The sequence below is a fragment of the Danio aesculapii genome, chromosome 6 (genome assembly GCF_903798145.1).
Source record: "Danio aesculapii chromosome 6, fDanAes4.1, whole genome shotgun sequence".
Taxonomy (NCBI): domain Eukaryota; kingdom Metazoa; phylum Chordata; class Actinopteri; order Cypriniformes; family Danionidae; genus Danio; species Danio aesculapii.
In genome coordinates this window covers 31,807,947-31,832,007 of record NC_079440.1, presented here as the reverse complement: position 1 = coordinate 31,832,007, position 24,061 = coordinate 31,807,947, and the positions used below count along the sequence as shown (strand labels likewise).

The 24,061-nt window shown below is 40.1% G+C and overlaps 1 protein-coding gene across 1 annotated transcript in view; it reads left to right on the top strand.

Moving 5' to 3' along the window:
- Positions 1–24,061, top strand: part of dzip1l (DAZ interacting zinc finger protein 1-like) — a 68,579-nt gene that overhangs the window by 5,591 nt on the left and 38,927 nt on the right. The window contains exons 2-8 of the mRNA XM_056459069.1: positions 566–1,135; positions 3,963–4,047; positions 4,184–4,308; positions 5,526–5,687; positions 5,881–6,009; positions 22,057–22,119; positions 22,204–22,350. Coding sequence (XP_056315044.1) covers positions 620–1,135; positions 3,963–4,047; positions 4,184–4,308; positions 5,526–5,687; positions 5,881–6,009; positions 22,057–22,119; positions 22,204–22,350 — 1,227 coding nt within the window. The 5' untranslated portion in view covers positions 566–619. The remainder of the gene's footprint in view (positions 1–565; positions 1,136–3,962; positions 4,048–4,183; positions 4,309–5,525; positions 5,688–5,880; positions 6,010–22,056; positions 22,120–22,203; positions 22,351–24,061) is intronic.

Sequence of the window (24,061 nt, the reverse complement as noted above, 5' to 3'; positions counted from 1 at the left end):
TCTTACTGAAACTTCTGTGTGATGAAAAGCCTAAAATGTAAGTAGTTTCTCCCAGAAAATCCCAATCTCTAAACCAGAGGTACCCACACTCTGTCTTGGAGGGCAGATTTTAGCTCCAACTTGCCTCAACACACCTGCATGGATGTTTCTAGAAAGCCTAGTAAGTGCTTGATTAGCTAGCTCAGGCATGTCTGATGGGGTTGGAATTAAACTTTGCAGGACACCAGCCCTCTAGGACCGAATTTGGGCACCCCTGCTCAAAACTGTTCCAATGTTTGGGCCCTACATTTATTTATTTATTTATTTATTTTATTATTATATTTATTTATAAAGAAGTATTATATTCTCACTAAGATGACATTTTAGTTTATTATAAAATACCACAAAAACAATAACACTGTGAAGTATTTCAAAATAGCTCTTGTACAGTTAAATTAAATGTATGCATTGTTACTCAGGTTTTTAGTGTCACAAACAGCAGTTCTTCCAGAAATAAGTCTTACATGCTCCTTTGTTAAACGAGAAACACTCTTTACTTACTCTCCGAATTCTTCTCCCCACCCAGCCTCTGTTCAGGAATCACCATCTCTGTTCATCTCTCTGTCCCAAACCATTGGCCATGTTGGGCCAGTTTTCTCCCGGCGAGCCCTACACCACATCTCTGTCCAGCACGCCACCCTGGAGCCCAGCAAACCAGCTTCAGCTCTTCCGCTTCCGCTCACGCACCGAGCCCATAGACTGGAGGCGTCTCTCCGCTCTTGATGTCGACCGTGTTGCTCGAGACATGGACGTCAGCGTGCTTCAGGACTTCATTATGACCGTAACATTCTGTGCATTGGAGGGCGAGCGTTGTCCAAACTGCCATGGGCCTGTTGACCCTTCTTTGGTCAAACTGCTTCGCATGTCACAGTTGAGCACAGAGTACCTGCTGCAATGCCAGGATTTACTAGGAGCTCAATTGGCAGGACTGGAGGAGCGTCTGCAGGCTGCAACTTCTCTGGTCCAGCAAGGAGAAGGACAAAGGGCTGAACTTGAAAAAAGTCTGCAGGAAACCAAGCAGGAGAATCGGCGGAGAAAGAAGCTGATTGACACACAACAGCTTCTCCTGCAGGCCAGCGCTAATAATTATCACAAGGTGAGCTTCCCTCTTTTTAAGATCATACATTTATAGACTAAACATTTGGGATATTTTATATTTATTTGGTGGACAAACAAACTCATTAATAGATGCAAATATTAACAGTTTTAACAATATTTTTGTTCATTTATTTTTTAAATAAAATGTTCAAAAGGAGAGTTTACTTTAAAAAGACTTGTTTTAACATACATGTTATGCTGTCATTAATTTAATATACATAAATAAATAATTGTTATTATGAATAAAATATTAAAGTAAATGTGATTACAGTTTAAAACTTTCCATTTGTATATATTTTAAACTATGATTTGTTCAATGTAGTAATGTCGTTAGTATGAAATCATTGTAATACGCTGATTTAGTGAATAAAAATTAAAAAGTAATGGATACAGATCTTATCATTGTAATATCTTTTGTTTAAAAAGATTTTAGTAAAACATCTTACTGTTGAAAATGGATAGAAAAAATGCAGTAGAACAGTTTTAATTCAAAATAGAAATGTTATATAATATACATTATGTTATATTATATAACATTTTACCATTTTGATTAACTTATTGTGACCTTATTAGTATCAAATCAATAATAAATCAATAGAAATCTTACAGACCCCAAACTTTTGAATGGCAGCATATCTGTAGTCTAATAAGGTCTTTGTTTTCTTTGCATTTAAGTGTCTTTATTTAAATGCTTGTTTAATGTGACATGAATGCGTTTCCATAGCAAGTATACTTGTTTAATGTGATAGAAAGAGCAGCTTAGAGCAGGTATTTGTACTAGATCTTACTTTTTTAATGTATTCTCTACTCTGAATTTTAATTCAATAATCTGAAGGCTGACTCCGCAGAAAGTTGGAAAATTCTACATATTGTGCACCTCAGCATTCCTTGACCACCAAGGTTATCATACCTTTGCATTTTTAATTTTTTTAACTTCTATACTATTTTTAATGTTCTGTAGATTTCCATTTAGTTTTAGTTTGTTTCATCAATGTTTTAATAGTTTTAGTAAAATGTTTATTTTTATTTAATTTTTACATATTTAGTTTCAGTTTTAGTTATAGTAATTCTAGTTTAACAGAGTTAACAGAACACATCTAGAACAAAGTTTAGTATTTGCACAGCATACATTAACTCTTGTGCAAACCTCTCTTAGTGAAAATAAAAATAAATAATTGTTTAAACAAACATTGAATCCAAAACCGTACAAATGCAAGGAATAAAAGTCAAAATTTTGAAGTATTCAGACAAACTTTATAGTGACACAAATACCAGTATTGTCACTTGAGGTGTAATGGGGTGTTTCTGATATGTGAAGTAATAAATATTGTCTCCAAATACTGCTTTTCAGGGTTTATTTCCTATCATACAGTTTGCACAGTTGCAATTTCTACTCACGGTAGACTTCATTACTCACTCCATTATACCAGGTGTGTCAAACTCCTGTTCCTGGAGGGCTGCAACCCTGCACGGTTTAGTTCCAGCACACATTACCTGTTGGTTTCAAACAAGCCTGAAGGACTCAATTAGTTTGATCAGATGTTTTTAATTAGGGTTGGAACTAAACTGTGCAGAGCTACAGCCCTCCAGTTTGGCACATGTGCATTAAACCAGTGTTTCTCAACCATGTTCCTGGAGGAACTCCAACTCTGCAAATTTTGTATGTTTTCTTAACCAAACAAACCTGATTAAGATCATCAGCTCATTAGAAGAGACTCAAAGACCTGTAATTGGTGTGACGAACAAGGGAGACATCCAAAACATGCACTCATGAACCACATAGCATGGTTTTCCATGCTGCTTTCCCATGCTCACAATCACAGTCATGGATGTTTATATGTGATTCAGAACCACACACTACCCAGTGGTCAAACACAGAGTTAAAATATAAAAAATAAAAATGACAAACTTTATATTAAAGATCATTTAAATAATTAAACATGCCTAGTTTCTTTTTGTTTTTTTTTTGGTTAGAACAAATGTTTTTATGTTTGATCACATGTAAAATATGGTTTTTGGGAATAATTATGCTCTTGACAGATGTGTTTGTCTTTAAAAGAGCATCTACAGTTAGATTTTCCACCACAGAAATAATTCTGAAAACAATTATTATTTTTGCTAATTGCTATTTTATTTCAGTTAGTTTTGTTTTGTTTCAGTTTTTCATTAATTTAGAATTTTTACATTTTATTTAAGTTAACGAAAATATTTTTTGATCCATAGTTTTAGTCTTAGCTTTCGTTTACTAAAATAGCCTTGCTGACCACAACCAGTTCTAAAGTTTGGTTTCCTTGTTCTCCCTGCTGAAAAAAAAACAGCTTAAACCAGCTTAGGCTGGCTGGTTTATAGCTGGTCGACCAGCCTGGTTTTAGAGGGGTTTTGGCCATTTCCAGGCTGGTTTCAGACATTCCCAGCCTGGTTTTAGATGGTAAGGCTAGAAAATGACCAGCTAAAAACAGCTTGACCAGCCTAGCCAAGCTGGGAGCCCAGCCGAAACCAGCTATGTCCAGCTTAAACCAGCTGGCCAAGCTGGTTTAAGCTGGTTATTTTCCAGCATGACCAGCTAAGACCAGGTTGGAAATGTCTGAAACCTGAAACCTGGAAATGGCCAAACCCCCTCTAAAACCAGGCTGGTCGACCAGCTAAAATCAACCAACCAGCCTAGGCTGGGTTAAGCTGTTTTTTTCTGCAGAGGTATATATTTTATTTCAGTTTATTTCAATATTTTTGACCCATTATTTTAGTCTTAGTTTTCATTTACTAAAATAGCCTTGCTGGCCACATACAACCAGTTCTAAAGTTTGGTTTCCTTGTTCCCATGACAGTGCCAGTTCTGTGAAAAGTCATTTGTCAACTACTCATACCTACAAGCACATGTTCAGCGGCGACATCCTGAGGTCACAGATGCAGGTTGGTGGTCAAATTGAATTGGTAAAATTGCCCTTTAATTTCACCTAATAAAATTGTTTACATGACGTGATAGAAAAACAACTCTGTACTGTATCTTAATATCATCGCTTTTGCATGTGTATACTGTACGTCTCAGAGAAACAGAAGAAAAGGAAGGTGGAAGAGATGGAAGATGGGATAGAAGAGCTGAAGGAGAAACTGAGACTGACACAGATGCAGCTACAGGCAGAGCAAGAAGCAGACAGTTTGAGGCGACAACAGGTGAGACTGTGTTTGAAGTGAAATTCAACATCTCATATAGAGGTTTCAACCACTTAAAGAACTCTCCTTCTACAGTACTATGAAAATGTTTTTTTTTTGCAGTTGTCTATACCTAATTTTTTTATATTACGCTGTTTCACACAAATTGTTATGGTAAGGCTTTTTTATGGTAAAACTATGCTTTTCAGCTCAGTTTTATTCCTTTCATGCTCATCACTTAGGTTAAATGCAGTAATCAGGCTGTACCTGTTAACTAAGGCTAACATGCCAGTATAATATACATTGTAAAAGTTTGGCTTCAAAATTACCACTTCAAAGATGTTGTTGTCAAAAAGCTAATGACTGAAAAGCTAAATTTAAAGTTAGTAAATCATACTATCGAGTTGTCAAATGACAGGGAGCTCATTGTTGAGGTAAATTATCCATTTTTGTTCTCATAGTGGCTATGTCATCCAAAATGATATTCAAGCTAAAACAATTTAATAATGTTATTATATTAACATTTACTCATTCATTCATTCTTCGGCTTAGTCCCTTATATATCAGGGGTCGCCACGGTGAAATGGACCGCCAACTATTCCATCATATGTTTTACGCAGCGGATGCCCTTCCAGCCACAACCCAGTACTGGGAAACACCCATACACTATCACATTCACACACACTTATACACTATGGCCAAATTTGTTTATCCAATTCACCTATAGCACATTTGTTTGCACTGTGAGGGAAACTGGAGCACCTGGAGGAACCCATGCAAACACGGGGGGAGAACATGCAAACTCCACACAGAAACGCCAACTGGCCAGCCAGGACTCAAACCAATGACCTTCTTGCAGTGAGGCGACAGTGCTAACCACTGAGCCACTGTGCCACCCCTATTATTTTAACATATTGTTTTAATATTATATTATAAATACATAAGCACAAAAGAAGCCTGATTTTCTGTTTATTGGAAGTCATGGAAATTCAAACAGAACTCTAAAGTGGATCTTTAAAACATGAATTTTAATGCTCAGTGGTTTATTAATATACAGTTTTTATGCCTTACATTTTAAGGGATAGTATACACACAAACTTAATCATTTAATCACCCAAATTTCCAAGCTGTACTTTTTTGTACAGTGAAAGTGGGAAAAAAAATCGATTTTCGTGATTTTTGTGTTCTCTCACAAAACATTGCATTTAACATGTTGCAAAATCGTCAAAATATTTCAGGAACAAGAGGAGCAGCGAAGGAGAGAACAGTCAGAGAAGGAAGCACTGGAAAGATGGAAAGAAGATGAGAGAAGGAAATTTAATCAGGAAATTGCAGATCTGAGACAGCTGTTTCTCCAGGAGTATAAAGACATGGCAAGCAAGAGCTCATCTATTGAGGCTGTGAGTACACATTGGTTTAAAATGTTTATGTGTGTGACCAGCAGATGGAGACAGATCTTGTGCTTTGTATTTTTGCCAGACATTCAACTGAGGAGCTACTGGATGAATATAATAGTGTTTTATATGGGATGGAAAGATAGTTTGATGTTATTGTAAAACATTCTGTGTAACTTTGTCGTTATTTTATCTATAGAAACTGCTGGTGTTACAGAACAAAGAAATGGCTGGATTCAACAATGCACGTTTACAACAAGACAGTGACCCTGAGAAAGAAATCAGAGAAAACAGAGAGAGAGAGCTGAGAGAGAGAATGGCCATAAAGGTGAGTTTTTATTTGTTCAGCCATGTATGAATCATTAACACAGTGCACTTTTGAAATTAATAATTCATGTTTTCATTTCTAATGGCAAATTTTTTACAATGTCCTCTGTTTGCAATAAAGAGATTTTTTCATCTACAAAAAAAAAGTAAAATACAATTTCTTTTAAGCGCTCAATAAATGATTCCAATGTGGACATAAAGTCTGAATAGTTACTTTTAGAAACTGTACTGATTAATTCATAGACTAATAAGGTTCGAATAAAGACCATAATATTTAACTAATCAAAGCTACAAAATAGATGATCAAAATATGAAATATCATATATTATCCATGAAATATGTTCTTAGTTGTTATTTTTGCCAAACTATTCAGAACTGTATTGGTTTTTATTTTTATTTTGTTCAGTGTTCATTCATTCATTAATTTTCCTTCGGCTTAGTCCCCTTATTCATCAGGGGTCACCACAGTGGAATGAATCGCCAACTTATCCAGCATATGTTTTACACAGCAGATGCCCTTTCACCTGCAACCCAGTACTGGAAAACACCCATACACACTTATTCACACACATACACTATGACCAATTTAGTTTATTCAATTTACCTATAGCGCATGTCTTTGGACTGTGAGGGGAAGGCGGAGCACCCGGAGGAAACCCACGCCAACATGGGACCTTCTTGCTGTTTGGTGACAGTGCTAACCACTGAGCTACCTAGTTATTAATACTTTTAAATAGATTTTATTTTAGATTTTATGTTTTTAATTTATTTTTTGTCAGTTCAACAAATAATTAAAAAAAATTATCAAGTAACACACTGATTTAAAAAAATATTGTCTACAATAATAATATATTTTGTTTTATTTACAATTATTTATTTAGTGACTGTTGCTAAAATAAGCTGAAATGGTGATAAATTAACAAATTAAAAGTATTCATGAAGAAATAAAACTGTTATTTTAAAAAATCAACTTAAAGGTGTGATATATACGGATAATGTACATGCAGGCGGTTCAAGCTGCTGATAATCCTGTTGGGATTTATTCTGTACCTTGATGTACTTTATCCTGCTTATTAATTTAAAAACTAGACAAAACATTGTTTTGAGCTTAATAGTTTATTAAATTGTTTTATTAACAGAACTGACAGAAAAAAAGGTGAATGTATGCATACAGCTAACCTATACAATTTTTTCAGTCACAAGATGGCGAAAGTCAGTCAAAAACAGCCAAAACAGTGCTGTACAGACAAGCATATAATATGGATGTGAACATATTCACTGACTGCATTGTTGATTTAAAGTACTTGGATGAGCCTGTGTTACTAGTTTCTGTGGTTGTAATGGGAATATATAGCCTGAAATGTTGTGATCTGACCATCAGAATCAAGTCTTTTAGAGAGGAATGGAATAAGTTATATAAAATGTTAAATACAGGCCTTCCATAGGGCATTAAAAAGCATTTAAAGTCATTAAATAGTTTTTTTGCAAAATTAAGACCTAGTTTTTAAGAATAAATCAGTATTACCAATGTATTTGGAATATAGCTTCAGTAATAACTTCTTTTAAATTACTTTTGCAAATTGTGATAAAAACACAAAACCAGTTTGGTAATTTGGTCCAGCTGGTGCAAAATTGGTGTGACACAGGACATTTAGTGAGGCTGTGATGAACCAGACAAGCATTCATTGCACTTGTTCATTCAGGGATGTGATGTACCATATAATAACCGATTTCCCCATTTTCTTAAGTCTGTGTATATGTTATAATGTTATGGTATTGAGGAGGTTTTTTAGATAAGGCAGTATTGCACAAGTGTAAAACCTATATGTACAATCACTGGCCACTATTAGGTACGCCTTACTAGTGCCCCTTTTTACCTTCAGAACTGCCTTTATCCTTTGTGGCATAGATTCAATAAGGTACCCGGAAATATTCCTCAGAGATTTTGGTCTATATTGACATGATAGCATCACGCAGTTGCTGCAGATTTGTCGGCTGCACATCCATGATGTGAATCTCCTGTTCCACCACATCCAAATGTGCTCTATTGGATTGAGATCTGGTGACTGTGTAGGCGTTATCCTACTGGAAGTAGCCATCAGAGATGGGTACACTGTGGTCATAAACGGATGGACATGGTCAGCAACAATACTTAGATAGGATTCTCAACTGGTACTAATGGGCCCAAGGTGTGTCAAGAAAATGTCCCCCACACCATTACACCACCACCACCAGCCTGAACCGTTTATAGAAGGCAGGATGGATCCATGCTTTCATGTTGTTGACAGCAAATTCTGACCCTACCATCTGAACGTCACAGCAGAAATCGTGTTGTTCAATCAGAGATGCTCTTCTGCATATCTTGGTTGTAACAAGTGGTTATTTGAGTTACTGTTGCCTTTCTATCAGCTGTAACCAGTCTGGCTTATTCCTCCTTTGACCTCTGGCATCAACAAGGCATTTGTGCCCACAACTGCTGCTCACTGGATATGGTAACGTCATTGTTCTGCCCCTTATATCAAATGCCTTGCTTGATTTGGCAGAGAGATAATGTCTTCCAATGACAACAGACTCAAGGGATACGTTTGAACCTTTTACTGTTGATATGGAATAACGTAAAACTGCAAACATACCAAAATACAGAAATGGTAGTATAGCATAAGATCAATAATATGTACAAACCACAAGCACAATCGGTTCTTTATGCAAAATAGATCACTGGTTACACTCTTAAACCGAATCATATTTGCTCGATACAGATTGACGAAATAAAGAACAAATTAAAATCTTGCTGTATAATGACATGAGTATAGCGTAGAGCATAAACCAAACTTCAGTCAAATTATGATTAAACAATGCTACATACCGAGTGTGCCTTCATTACAACTTAAATCGAGAAGCAAAGGATAGCTGCAGCCGTGTGCTCTTCCATGCGGCTTTTGAATACCTCGCTAAATGACCACTTAATCCTAACTAAATATATATTGTCTGGATAAGACAGCACACTCCCCGTCTGTATTCCGTGAATGCCAAACCTTTCTTTTAGATGATTAGATTAGATTCAACTTTATTGTCTTACACATGTACAAGTACAAGGCAACGAAATGCTGTTAGGTCTAACCAGCAGTGCAATAGCAGCAAGTGCAGAATATAGGTATAATTTATAAAGTGCCGTTATAGAAAAAACTATGGTAATATTTACAGATGGATATACTATGAACATTATATACAGGTTGTATTAGCTATGAACAGATTTACAATAAATGAATATATGTCTAGGTTGCTATTAATAGCAGAAGTGTGCAGATAGATAAACATAATTACAAATGTCCATGTGCAGTGGGTATGTACAGTTTATAGTACAGTAGTATATGCAAACTTTAAATGTGCAAATGTTAAATAGTGCAGTGATTGTGAGGAGTATAAGTTTAGAGGAGTGTGGGGGTGTTTTGGGGGGGGCAAAAAAGTCATTGAGGGGCAGAGTTCAAAAGGGAGACAGCTCTGGGGAAAAAGCTGTTCCTCAGTCTGCTGGTTTTTGTCCAGGGAGCCTGAAGCGCCTGCCGGAAGGCAGGAGAGAAAACAGTCTGTGAGCAGGGTGAGAGGTGTCCTTAAGAGTACTGTGTGCTCGGCGCAGACAGTGTTACTTCTGGATGTCCTCAATGGCTGGCATTGTAGTCCCTGTGATGCGTTGGGCAGTTTTCACCACCCGCCTGCAGTGCCTTACGCTCAGCGACAGAGCAGCTTCCATTCCAGACTGTGACGCAGTTGGTCAGGATGCTTTCTATTGTGCAACGGTAGAAGTTCACCCAGACAGCTGATGAAAGCTGGTTCTTCTTAGTTGCCTCAAAAAGAATAGGCGCTGGTGAGCCTTCTAGACCAGGCTGGAGGTGTTGGTAGTCCAGGAAAGGTCCTTTGAGATGTGGGTCCCCAGGAACTTGAAGGATGAGACAGGCTGAACGGCCATCCCATTAATGTTGATGGGATCATGTGAGCCTGTCTTATCATTATTGCTGATTAGACCCAATCACTGTGGTGTCATCTGCAAATTTGATGATGGTGTTGGATCTGTTTCACAGGCCTACAATCGATGGTAAAAAGGGAGTAGAGGAAGGGGCTCAGCACGCAGCCCGGTGGTACACCAGTGTTGAGTGTGACGGTGGTGGAGCAGATGTGGCCTGATCTAACATTCTGAGGTCTGTTAGTCAGAAAGTCCATAACCCAGTTGCAGAGAGACGCGTCGATCTCCAGGTCTCTTGAGTTTGATCAGTAACTTAGAGGGTATGACAGTGTTGAATGCTGAGCTGAAGTCAACAAACAGCATTCGTGCATAAGTGTTTTTATTGTCCAGGTGAGTGAGTAGTGCTATGGAGACTTCTGTGCTCCTGTTGCCACGGTAGGCAAACTGATGTGGGTCCAGTGTGGATGGCAGAGAGTCTTTCAGATGTGCCAGGACCAACTGCTCGAAGCACTTCATGATGATGGGTGTGAGTGCTACAGGGCGGTAGTCATTCAGGCATGTTGGGCTGGAGTGTTTGGGCACTGGCACAATAGAGGTGTTTTAAAGCATGTTGGCACAGTGCTAGGTTAAGCAACATGTCTGTGAATACCCCAGCGAGCTGTTCTGCACATGCTTTGAGGACGCGCCCAGGGATACCGTCTGGTCCAGCAGCCTTACACACATTGATCCGACTCAGTGCGGTGTAGACTTCTGAGGAGGTGAGTGTGATAGGTGAGTGGTCAGTTGAGGAAGTGTTCCTGGTGTAGGGTTCTGTATTGTTCTCTTTCAAAGCGGGCATAAAAGTCATTTAGCTCGTTCAGGAAGGAGACATTTGTGGCTGTGGGGGTGGACTGGCTGGGTTTGTCGTTGCTGATGGCCTGGATGCCCTGCCACATGCGCCGAGGATCAGAGTTGGAAAAGTGCTCCTCTAGCTTAGCTTGTAACAGTGCTTGGTCTTTTTGATGCCCCTCTTCAGATTAGCCCTGGAAGTTGCTGTAGGCCTGTGCATCCCTGATCTGAAGGCAGTGTTGTGTGCCTTCAGCAGGAGGCGCACCTCCTTGTTCATCCGTGGCTTTTGATTTGGGTATGTGGTGATCTGTTTCTGGCTTGTAACACTGTCTATGGTGGTGTTGATATATTCCCAGAACAAGGAAGTGTAACTATCAATGTCTGTGTGAGAAGCCACATGTGGCCTGGGAAGCAAACATACTCCAGCCTGTGTGTTCAAACCTGTCCTGGAGTGTGGAGTCCACCCCTGCTGGCCACACTTTAATGGTCCTTACTAATGGCTTCACACGGTTGATGAGGGGTTGAGTACTTGAGGGTCAGGAACAAAGAAAGGTGATCTGATTGACCCAAGTGGGGGAGGGGGGGTCACAGCGTATGCTTCAGACATGTTTGTGTAACTTGGTCTAAAGTTTTGTTTCCCCTTGTGTGGCAGAAAATGTTTTGATGGAATGTGGGGAGCACTGTCTTTAAGTTTGAGTGATTAAAATCCCCCACAACATTAAAAGCAGCCTCCGGGTGAGCAGTCTGTTGTTTGCTGATGGCTGCATGAAGTTCATCCATAGCAAGCTTGGCATCAGCTTCGGGAGGAATAAGGCAGCAGTTATTATGGTGGAGGTAAACTCCCGTGACAGATAAAATAGTCTACATTTAACCATTTAGAAATTCCAGGTTAACAGAGCAATGTCTCCCAACGACGACAGAGTTTGTGCACCAAGCTTTGTTTATATAAATGCATAATCCTCCGCCTCTGGTCTACCGGAGTCATCCGCTGTTCTGTCTGCTCGGAATGTTTGATGCTCAGTTAGCGATACAGCGTTTGTCTGGTATCCCGCTGTTTAGCCATGTTTCTGTGAAAATCATGACATTACAGTTCCATAATCTTTTGCTTTGGTTGATGCGCAGTCGAATCTCATCCATTTTGTTCACCAGTGACTGTACATTGGCGAGAAAGATGCTGGGTAAAGAGAGCCGGTGTGGTGTTAGCTTTAGCTTAGCTCTTAGCCCGCCGCGCTTCCCCCGTCTTTGTTTACGTTCTCTGCGCAGCCTTCGAGCACTTCCGCCCGGCCGGGTAGGGCTCTCAGGCCTGGGTGTTCTGGCGATCTCATGGATGAGTCGAAGATTGCTAATAAAACTGTCCGGAATGCACAAACCAATTCATAGATCTCCTGTCGGGTGTACGATGTAAAGGCACTGCTGTTCTGCACGAACAGACCCGAAATAAGCAGGAATAATACTGCAAAATTGCAGAAACTGGACAGGACGGCTATGCTTCCTTGGAAATGTTTGTTGTTGATGTTGCCATTTTCGCCTGTACTGTAGTGTTGCAAGGTACTGTTTTCGCCATCTGTCCCAAAAGGTACTTGCAAGTTTTTGCACCATACCGCCACTGTTGGTTGTATAGGTCAGGCTTTTCATAATTCTCGGGTGGAACTAAGTGGTACCGGACTTTTGGGGGTAAGTAGGGTAGCAGTGTCAAGATGAAGGTCTGGTTTGTATAATGGCTGTGACTTCGCTCATAAAGGTGGAAAGTACTTCATGCGTGAGCCTGGAGGAGTTTGTCTGAAATATCATGGAATCCAAGATTTTGCAGATTTCGATTATGTGTTTGCTCGTGAAAGTGCCGTTATGAGGAGTAAGGCTACGGGCTCTTGCCAGGTATGATGAAAGGCCTCTTTTCTTCTGAGCTTAGATTTGCTTTGATCAGACGACCACCAATCTTAACAGTCTGCTGTGATCAACAAAGGGGTCTAGTTTTTGAAGAGTATTTGTTTAGGAAGGGGTTTATTCTGTTTCAGGCACTGCAACTCATCAGTGTATGTTTCCTGTTGTATTGTACGAATGACAACTTTTGTGCTCTGAAGTATGGTGTCAGCACTCAGGGGCAGTTTGCAACAGTGCCAACCTTCGCATGCTGGAATGTGGCTTTTTTGGTCTTGCTTATAAGAGTGTGAAATGTGAATCAACTTGCCAATAGCTCTGATTGAGTGGTTCCAGACAGAAAAATTTTCAAAATGCTTTGAGACTGAGGTATATGACAGTGTCATATGCGTGCAAACTTTTAAATCTTGATCGGGATCACAACAAGTGAAGGGTGCTTTAGGGACAGTCTCAGTTTTGGTCAATGCAGAAACGCAGGTCTGCTGAACCAAATTGTGTCTTGCAATTTAGTTGGAGTTATCAGTCGTGGTGCAATGTCCGCAGGGTTGTGCTCTGAGCTCACATAATGCCACTGCTCTGGCTTAGTGCTACTCCGAATCCTTTGTATACGGTTGCTCACGTAGACATGAAATCAACTCGACTATCCGTGCAGAGGTATATCTCGTTAAACTTGATAGCAATTTCCGCAATGAAAGTTTACATCATGTTCACAGACAACACAGCCGCACATAGTTCCAGGCGAGGGTATAGAGAGCTCTGTAGTGGCGCTAATCTTGCTTTGCCTGTGACAAATCCTGTATGGCAATTACCGTTGGATTCAACTGTTTTTTGGTAAGCGACAGTTGCAATTATCTTCTCAGAAGCATCTGAAAACACAGAAAGCTCCGTGAACTTGGCACATGGTGATATGAGTCCATAGCTCCTCGGGACTTGTATATGTGCAACTCTTGCAGAGAATTTTTCCATGAATCCCACGGCTCCTGACCGCTGCAGGTAAGGAGGAGTCCCAGTCAGTTGCGTTTGCGGTAATTCTCTCAGTAATAACTTGCCCTGAACTGTTATAGGAGCCACAAATCCTAGTGGGTCGTACAAGCTGTTTACCACTGATAACAGTCCACGCCTAGTGTATGGTCTATTATCACTTTGCACTTGGAAGTTGAAACAGTCTGTCTCCAAATTCCACATTAAGCCAAGAGTGCGTTGCATAGGAAGTGAATTAACACCTAAGTAGCTCTTTCAGTGAGTTGGCATAATCGTCAGATGGAAACGCTTGCATGACTTTCTTGCTGTTTGAAGCCAATTTGTGTAACTTCAAGTTAGATCCAGCCAGCATGTCTTGTGTCCTTTTTAGCAAGCTTATAGCCATTTCTGGTGAGGGTAAAGACTTCAGTCCGTCATCCATGTAGAAGTCTTCCTCTACAAACTGTCTGGCATCTTCACCGAAATCGGTTTCTCCTTCTTGAGCTGCACAGCGAAGACAGTAGATGGCCACTGCCGAGATGGACTGTTGCACATGTACCTTCATACGGTATTCGGTGAGCTCATTCTCTAGGTTATTTTCATGAAACCAAGAAACCTGAGGTAGTTCCTATCTGCAGGCCGAACTCTGAAGCAGTGGAACATTTGTTGTATGTCCACCATGAAAGCAACGGGCTCTTTACGAAACCGCATGAGGACTCCAAGAAGACTGTTATTGAGGTCCGGACCTGTCAAGAGGACCTTATTCAGTGATACACCTTTATAGAGAGCACTTGAGTCGAAGACTACTCTCATTTGGGATGCTTTTTGGGATGGTATACCCCGAAGGAAGGCAAATACCAACACTGTTCATTGGGACTGACTGAAGGAGCTATCTCTGCGTGATCGTTTTCGAATAGCTTTTCCATAAAGGCCACAAAGTCCCTTTTGATCTCTGGCTTTCTTCTGAAAAATCGCAAAAGTGACTTAAGGCGTTCCACTGCTTGTGGACGGTTGTTCGGCAGAAGTTTCTTTGCTCTTTGAACGGAAGTGGGGAAACCCATGAATTTTCATCATCTTTGTAGACTTCTCTGATTGCTCTCATGAGATGACGCCGCGGATGGCCACCTCGGTGTGGAGCTCTCCAGTGTTTGCACTGTTTTTGTTAGTCTGTCCTGTTTTATGTTTATGAAACACGATCAGTTACACCAGGGACGAGCTGCTGAACATTTGGCAGTGCACACCAACTAATCAAGAACTGGATTTTGATTTTTGTGGCGTTTTGCGGAACATTGTAATCGGCGGAGCAACCGCACTGTGGAAACGCTACAAGACGCGCAAGCCTGGGAAGCGAGCCGGCGCGCTCGTCAGGCTAAGACAACGCGGCTTAAGAATGGCACTGCCCAGCATCCATCTGGCGAATCTCCGCTCTCTTCCTAACAAAAAATGGACGAACTACTTCTTCTCACATGCAAAAACAAGAACTTTAACAACTCTGCTGTCCTGTGTTTCACGGAAACCTGGCTAAACGAAGCCATTCCGGACAGCGCATTAAACCTACCGGACTTTCAGCTGTACAGAGCAGATCGCGATACGGAGTCAACGGGCAAAACGCGCGGTGATGGGACATGCTTTTACATCAACAGAAGGTGGTGTACGGATGTAACTGTGTTAAAGAAGATGTGCTGTCCTGATGTGGAAGTGCTTTTCATTAACTGTAAGCCTTTTTATTCACCAAGAGAATTTTCCTCGTTCATTCTCGTCTGTGTTTACATGTCACTGCAAGCACACGTGAGTACTGCGCTGCAACAGCTGGCTGATCTGATCACAGAGACAGAACAACAACACCCGGACTCTGTTTTTATCATTATGTTTTTATCACTTGGGGACTTTAATCAGGCAAAACTCACACATGAGCTGCCTAAATTCAAACAGCACATTACATGCCCCACCAGAGGCAATAACATTTTGGACCATTGCTACACCACAATAAAGGATGCATATCGCTCCGTCGCCAGAGCAGCTCTAGGACTCTCCGATCACTGCCTGGTTCATCTTATACCAACTTACAGGCAAAAACTTAAAACTACTAAGCCAGTATTAAGGACTGTCAAGAGATAGACCAACGACACTGAGCAGGTCTTACAAGCCTGTTTTGAATGCACTGACTGGAATGTTTTTGAAGCTGCAGCCACAGATCTGGACGAGCTCACAGAGACTGTAACATCATACATCACTTTCTGTGAGGAGTTATGCATCCCTACCAGGACCTACTTGTCATTTAACAATGATAAACCATGGTTCACACCAAAACTCAGACAGCTTCGTCAGGCCAAAGAGGATGCTTACAGGAGTGGTGACAGGATCTTGTACAATCAGGCCAGGAACACATTGACAAAGGAGATTGGTGTGGCTAAGAAAAGCTATGCCAAAAAGCTGCAAAACCAGTTTTCAGCTAACGACCCTGCATCAGTGTGGAGAGGCTTAAAAGGTTTCACTAATTACAAGACACCGTCTCCCAGTATCGACAGCAATAAACATATTGCAAACGAGCTGAATATGTTCTACTGTAGATTTGACACCTATGACCAGACACCACACACCATCTCCCTACACAGCCATCAACACCACATCAACACAGCCCGGACCATCTCCCTACACAGCCATCAACACCACATCAACACAGCCCGGACCATCTCCCTACACGGCCATCAATACCACATCAATACAGCCCGGACCATCTCCCTACACAGCCATCAACACCTCCAGCCATCTTCCTCTCCCCCCCCCTGCACTTCAGATCAATGAGGATGATGTGCGTCTGATCTTCAGTAAACAGAAGAGAAGTAAAGCACCAGGGCCAGATGGTGTCTCACCAGCCTGTCTGAGAACCTGCGCTGACCAGCTGGCTCCCATTTCTCCCATATCTTCAATAGATCACTGGAACAGCGCAAAGTTCCATCCTGCTTTAAGCGCTCTACTATCATCCCAAGCCCGAAGAAGCTAAAGATCACAGGACTCAATCACTACAGACCTGTGGCCTTAACATCTGTGGCCATGAAGCCCAGCTCTCTGTTCCTAGCTCTGTCTGTCAATGGATCACCAGCTTTCTGACAGATAGACAACAGCTAGTCAGAATGGGCAAAAACATCCGACAGCCATACCATCAGCACTGGTGCCCCCCAGGGATGTGTTCTCTCCCCACTGCTCTTCTCCCCGTACACCAACGACTGCACTGCAAAAGACCCTCCATCAAACTCATTAAGTTTGCAGACGACACTACTGTTATCGGCCTCATCCAGAATGGTGACGAGTCTGCATACAGACAGGAGGTGGAGCGGCTGGTGTTATGGTGCAGATACAACAACCTGGAGCTGAACACGCTCAAAACAGTGGAGATGATAGTGGACTTTAGGAGAAACCCCCCTGCACCCCCACCCCACCATCATGAACAACACTGTGGCTGCAGTAGAGTCATTCAGGTTCCTGGGCACCACCATCTCTCAGGATCTGAAGTGGGACATTCATATAGACTCTATTGTGAAGAAAGCCCAGCAAAGACTGTACTTCCTTCGTCAGCTGAGGAAGTTTAACCTGCCACAGGAGCTGCTCGAACAGTTCTACTCAGCTGTCATCCAATCTATCCTCTGCACTTCAATCACCGTCTGGTTCGGCTCAGCTGCCAAAACCGACCTCGGTAGACTACAGTGAATAGTCCGGACTGCTGAACGAATCACTGGCACAACCCTTCCTACACTACAAGAACTGTACTCTTCCAGAGTGAGTAAAAGGGCTCGCAAAATCACTCTGGACGCCTCACACCCAGCACACTACCTGTTCGAACTGTTACCGTCTGGTCAGCGCTTTAGAGCACCAAGCACAAAAACAGCCAGACACAGGAAAAGTTTCTTTCCTCAGGCTGTCTACCTTATGAACAGTTAAATATTCCCCTACTGTGCAATAAATATGTGCAATACTTTCTCATACTCACTTGTACACAGCACCTTATATCAATATACAATGCGATACTTTCTACATTCACATTTTTACACAGCACCTTATAACCTGTATATTTATAACAATCTGTACATACAACTCAACATCTAGATTTCTTGACTAACCGCATCTGTTTAATCTTTATCATTTTTTTTTTCATATTTATTTTGTGTTGTCACTTGTCACTTTATGTACTCTGAAAGCTTCTGTAGCCAAAACAAATTCCTTGTGTGTGTGAAGCACACTTGGCAATAAAACTGATTCTGATGATCTGCAGAAACAGTTTGTCCTCGATAGATGGTGCTGTTTCTCGTCGTCTTTGTTTTCTGAAATATGTCCCACTCTACCAGTCTTTGAGAGCTCTCCCTGATCTGAGACATGGTGAGAGATGCTTTCAGTGTTTTTTTATGTAGTTGTTCAGACATGGCTGAAAGTGTGTAGACTGACCATTGTCTAGAATGTGTGTGTGATAAGCTTGGACGAATGTAGGTTTATGAACTTTCCCAAGGCAGATGTCTCCAATAATTACCCACCCTAAATCCAACTTTTGCGCGAAGGGGGCATTTGGTGGACCATTCACTTGCCTATGGGCTTTGGACTCTGATAATGTCTCTGCCTAACAGAAGTAGAATGGGAGCATGATGGTCAGGCTCTGGAATATACATCTAGTAAGATGTTTTAAGTGCCTGTGCTTACTAATCGCTTCTGGAGTAGGAATTTCTGAGCGATTGCCAGGGATTTCGTTTCACTCTAGAAGAGCGTGTAAGGATAAGATCAAGCCTCCATCTAGAGATCCACTTGAAAGCCTTGAGCTATCCTGCCTTCAGTTTCTATCGTCCCTGCACATGTTTTGAGGCTGTAAGCTATGCTGCGTTCCATAATGCTGAACAGATCGAAGAATTCTGATCTTGCGAGTGATCTGTTGTTTGATCATCTAGTATGACATATGCTTTGACTGCTTTCTCTGCGTGGTTTACAGGAAAGACTTTCACAAGACAGACCTTCGAGCAGGGACATAGAAGTTGACTGTTTCCACATACCTCTGTACATGCTGAGGATACCTCTGTTTCCAAAGTAATGTCTTTGCTCACTTTCTGATTTTCAGCTACAGGATGTTTTGGATCAATCGTCCAGGGTGCTGGACCTGGATGGAGTGCTGCTATGTGAGAACTGCTGCCACATTCTGAACATTTGATGACCTCGTCACAGTTCTTTGCCATGTGTAAAATGGAGCTGCAACACTTGAAGCATACACCTTGCTGTTTAAGCAATGATTTCCTCTCTTCCATAGATTTCATCCTGAATCCTCTACATCTGGACAGAGGGTGAGGTTTATCATGCAAAAAGCATTGTTTCGCTGTCTTGTGTGTCTTGTGAGTCTTGTGTGTTACAACAGCTCTGGGAAAGACAGGTTTGTTTAACTGTTTATTTGGTCTGTAAGACTCTTCATGTATGGATGTAAGGGAGAAACTTGGATCATTGCGCATTTTTGCTTGCTGATATACAAATTCTACTAGGAACTTGAAGGGTGGAAAGGAAACCCTGTAATCTTCTTTGTATTTAGACCCCACTGTGAGCCACTTCTCTTGTAAGCTGAATGGCAATTTCTGAATTATTGTGTTTACTCCTCGTGGTGTGTCTAGATAGAAAAGACCCATCAGATCACTGTCCTGCATAGATGCTTGGATCTCCATGAGCAAATCACCTAGCTCACGTAGTCTGCAATTGTCTCTGTTTGATATTTTGGGGAAGTTCTCCAATCTCCTAAAGAGAGAGCTTTCAACCATTTCTGGTGCGCCATATGTTTCGTGAAGTCTTTTCCAAATCAGACTGAGCCCTTGTAATGGATAGTTAATGTGAACAGCTCTAATACGTTTTGCATGCTCAGCTGACTCGCACCCCAGCCATCTTACTAGCAAGTCCATTTCTTCACTTGGTGAAATTTTAAGGTCTTTTGTAGAATTTATGAAGGATGCTCTCCATGCTCTGAAGGTTTCTGGTTGGTCGTTAAACTGTGTAATGCCAGTAGACACCAAGTCGCGTCTTGCAATTATCCTGACCACATCAGAGATTTGACTGTCCGCATACAAATTACTTTGATGAGGTCCAGCATACATGGGAGTACCTGACGTTGTCTGAGAATAGTCCAGTGGCATCCCTCTATGCCTGGTCCTTTCCTCACTACCTTGAACTGCTGAAGACTGGGATTCTGTGTGATAAACATATTGAGGTGACTGGGTGTATGCCTTGACCAGAGAGTGTGAAGCGTACGCTGGTAGACTGTGAAATGGCAGGGTTCTGTATGTTTTCTGCATTACTAGGCTGAGATCTGGGAGGCGTGGCATATGACATACACTGCCCTTCCTGCTGCAAATATGATCCAGTATTCTGTGGTTGTTGCGTTTCTGAAAAACGTATGCTTTCCTTATCATAAAACGGTCCGTCCAGGACTGGCGCCTCTGCATCCACATTACTCTCCATCTGTTCTGATACATAGGACTGTGTGCGTTCTGTTGCATCCTCTATAGGAAGCTCTGTCAAACTTGATTCCGATCTGCCTTCTATTTCTGCCGCTGTTTCTAAAGCCTCTGCTTTCGCTTGTATGGCAGCAGCTTTCTTTTCTAGTCTTAAAGTCTCTAATGATGCTTCCAACTAGGCTTATTGTACTTTCAGTTCACTTTCTTTCTTAGCAAAAGCTATTTTTGCTTTAACTGCTTCAGCCTCTCGTGCCATTGCGGCAGCGGTGGTTACAGCCGATGAGCCATGTGAGTGACGTGACGAGCATGATGTGCTTGGTGCTCGCTTCTGTGATACAGCTTCGGAACTTGGCTTGGACATTGTTGAAGAATCACCTCATAAGCTGACTTGCTCCCCGCCGTGGTGTCATAAACTAGAAGTTGATCACTGAAGATATTCGTTTTACTGTTCTGCCCCTTCTATCAAACGCCTTGCTTGATTTGGCAGAGAAATAACTTCTTCCAATGACAACAGACTCAAGGGATACGTTTGAACCTTTTACTGTTGATCATGGAATAACGTAAAATTGCAAAACATACAAAATACAGAATGGTAAGTATGCTAGATCAATAATAGGTACAAACACAAGCACAATCGGTTCTTTATGCAAAATAGATCACTGGTTACACTCTTAACCAAATCATATATCTGATACAATTGACAAAATAAAGAACAAATTAACATCTTGCATGTATAATGGCATGAGTATAGCGTAAGCATGAATAAACTTCAGTCAAATTATGATTAAACAATGTCTACATACTGAATGTGCCTTCAATACAACTTAAATCGAGGAGCAAATGATAGCTGCAGCCGTGTGCTCTTCCATGTGGCTTCTGAATACCTAGGCTCATATTTATGATGTCATGAAATAAGGACTCTAACATAAAATGCAATGCCTATGTATAACCAGGAGGGGTCGCTAAATGACCACTTAATCTTAACTAAATATAAAGTGTCTGGATAAGACAGCAAAGTCATCATCAACTTCCAAAGTTCACTTCCAAAACTCAAGACTGCAAGAGCGTGTTCTTGATATCGAGGATGCATGGATGCACACTTGAGCACCAAACTTGCTCTAGAAGTTCCCAGAAGTCATTGTGACTGGAGGTGGGAAGCGCAGCATTGTTGTATAGATTTATATGAAGTTCAGAGATATAACTTATTTATCTCAGGTATCATCTTATTATTACATTGAATATAACATTACCTTGAAAATCTTAATAAAGAAATAACACATTAATGTTATTTATTGCTGAAATTCATATTGAAATCTGTTTTATTTATATTGTGCAACGTATATTTGTAAAGTAATTATGCATAGTATATATTTTGAAAAGGGTTAAAACAATAAATTGTTGCATAAATGCTGTAATGTTTAAATAATTTCCATTAAAGATGTGTGAAGGTCACATGACCATCAGGAAGAACACAGCATCTGTTCATTCTTCCGAAAGCAAGTCCGTTCTCTTTGTTCTTGGAATTGAGAAAAGCCCATATCTACATGCCTATATGCATTGAGTTGCTGCCATGTGATTGGCTGATTAGAAATTTGCATTAACGTGCAGTTGGACAGGTGTACCTAACAAAGTGGCTGGTGAGTGTAAATATCTTCAAATAAATTATGACAGTTTAAGCTGTCCCCTAGGCCATTTCTAATTCTGCGTTTTGTTCAGAGTAATATATATTTTTTTTATTGTGTCATCGTGAAAAATATCATATGTGTATGGTGCCCGTGGTTAGTCATGGGTAGTGTATAATATTAAAATAAGACATTAAAAAGCATTAAATCAGATTTGAAGATACCTGCAGAAACCCTGATAATATAATATATATATATAATAAATATAATATAATATATAATATAATATATATAATATAATATAATAAATGATACATGTTTTGTTGATTTAGAAAAGTGAATGGAAGAGGAAATTTCAGGAAGCACAGAAAAGACATCTGCAGGAAAACGAAGAGGCAAGTCTTTCTAGTATTGCACAGTCAAATGCATCATGTTAGAATCACTTCATAACATCTAGAATTTGTATGTGTGTGTCACAGCTGAAAAGCGAGAACTCCAGGCTTCTGAAGGCCTTGTCTATAGAAAAAAACTCCACTTCTAGTGTGCAGAACCTTCAGCAGCAGGTCGTCTCTCTATCTTCTCAGCTGAGCCAGAAGTACAGACTCATCAAATCCCAGGAAGAGAAGGTTGGTTATTACTCCACAATCACAAACAGAGGATGAAAGTCAGCTATAATGCCATACTCTTGTCAGAAAATGTTACCTTAATAGCGAAGTGCCACTAGAGACACCAACAGAATTACAAAAATAATGTTTCTGATTCCAGTGCTTATCTTCAAAAGTCTTTTTTAGCCTTTATAACTAACATCTTATTGGCCTTGTGCAAAGAAATCAGTCAACAAGTTGTTGCAGGCTTATTTTTATTATTATTATTATTATTATTATTATTATTATTATTATTATTATATATTTTTTAAATGTTTTTTATTAGTAATATGACATTTTTATTATTTAATTTGAAGGAGTTTGTCTGATTTTTATAATTTAGTTATAAGAAATGCAAACATTATCAAAGCATTAACCCCCTTCAGGCCCGAATTATGTTCCAAGTTTCTGAAAAATGTAAAGGTATGTTTTCACAGTTCTTGAGGCTCCTATAAATGAGACTAAATTATAATAATAATTGTAAATATAGAAATAAAATAAATATAATACAAATTCAACAAACTTTAAGTATATATATTTTTTCTACATTTCATTGGACATCAGGTCAGAACAGTTGTACTTCCTGAACATTACCAATATGAAATACAAAAAAAAAAAACATACATGATTGCTGGTATAATCTTGAAATGTATTTTTTAAATCACAAATTGGTAGTACACAAAATTTAATTTTAATTTTGAGGTTTTTTTTTGTACACTACCTAACAAAAGTCGATCCCGGTTATAAGAGCAACAAATAATAACTTGACTTCTAGTTGATCATTTGGAAAGGTGGCAGAAGTTAGATTTTTCTGATAAATCATCTGTTAAACTGCATCCCAATCATCACAAATACTGCAGAAGACCTACTGGAACCCCACATGGACCCAAGATTCCAAAAGAAATCCGTCAAGTCTGGTGAAGGAAAAATCATGGTTTGGCATCAGTATGGGGGAGTTCAAGAGATCTGCAGAATAAATGGCAACATAAACAGCCTCTGGTATCAAGACATTTGTGCTGCCCATTACATTACAAACCACAGAAGAGGGTAAATTCATCAGCAGGATAGCGCTCCTTCTCACACTTCAGCCTCCACATCAAAGTTCCTGAGAGCAAAGAAGGTCAAGGTGCTCCAGGATTGGCCAGCCCAGTCACTAGAAATGAACATTATTAAGCATGTCAGGGCTAAGATGAAGAAGGAGGCATTGAAGATGAAACAAAATAATCTTGCTGAACTCTGGTCCAACAAGAATGCTTTCTTTGCAATTCCAGGTGTCTTTCTTAATAAGTTATTTGAGTCATTGCAGAGATGTATGGATGCTGTCCTCCAAGCTCATGGGAGTCATACACAATATTAATTGTTTTTCCGCTGCACCATGACTTTATATTCTATACTGTACATTATTTATGTTAAGTTACAAGACTTTTGTCTAAGCAAAGTCAGACCTTACTGTTCTAATTAAATAATTAAAAATAAAGGCATGATCACATTTTCCTTTGGTAAAATAAGCATAACCTAGAGCCATTTGCCATATATATATATATATATACATATATTATATATATATATATATATATATATATATATATATATAATATATATATTATATATATATATATATATATTATATTAAGCCACTTCTGATGCCAAATAATCAAATGAAGTCAAGTTATTATTTTTGTATCTAAAACTT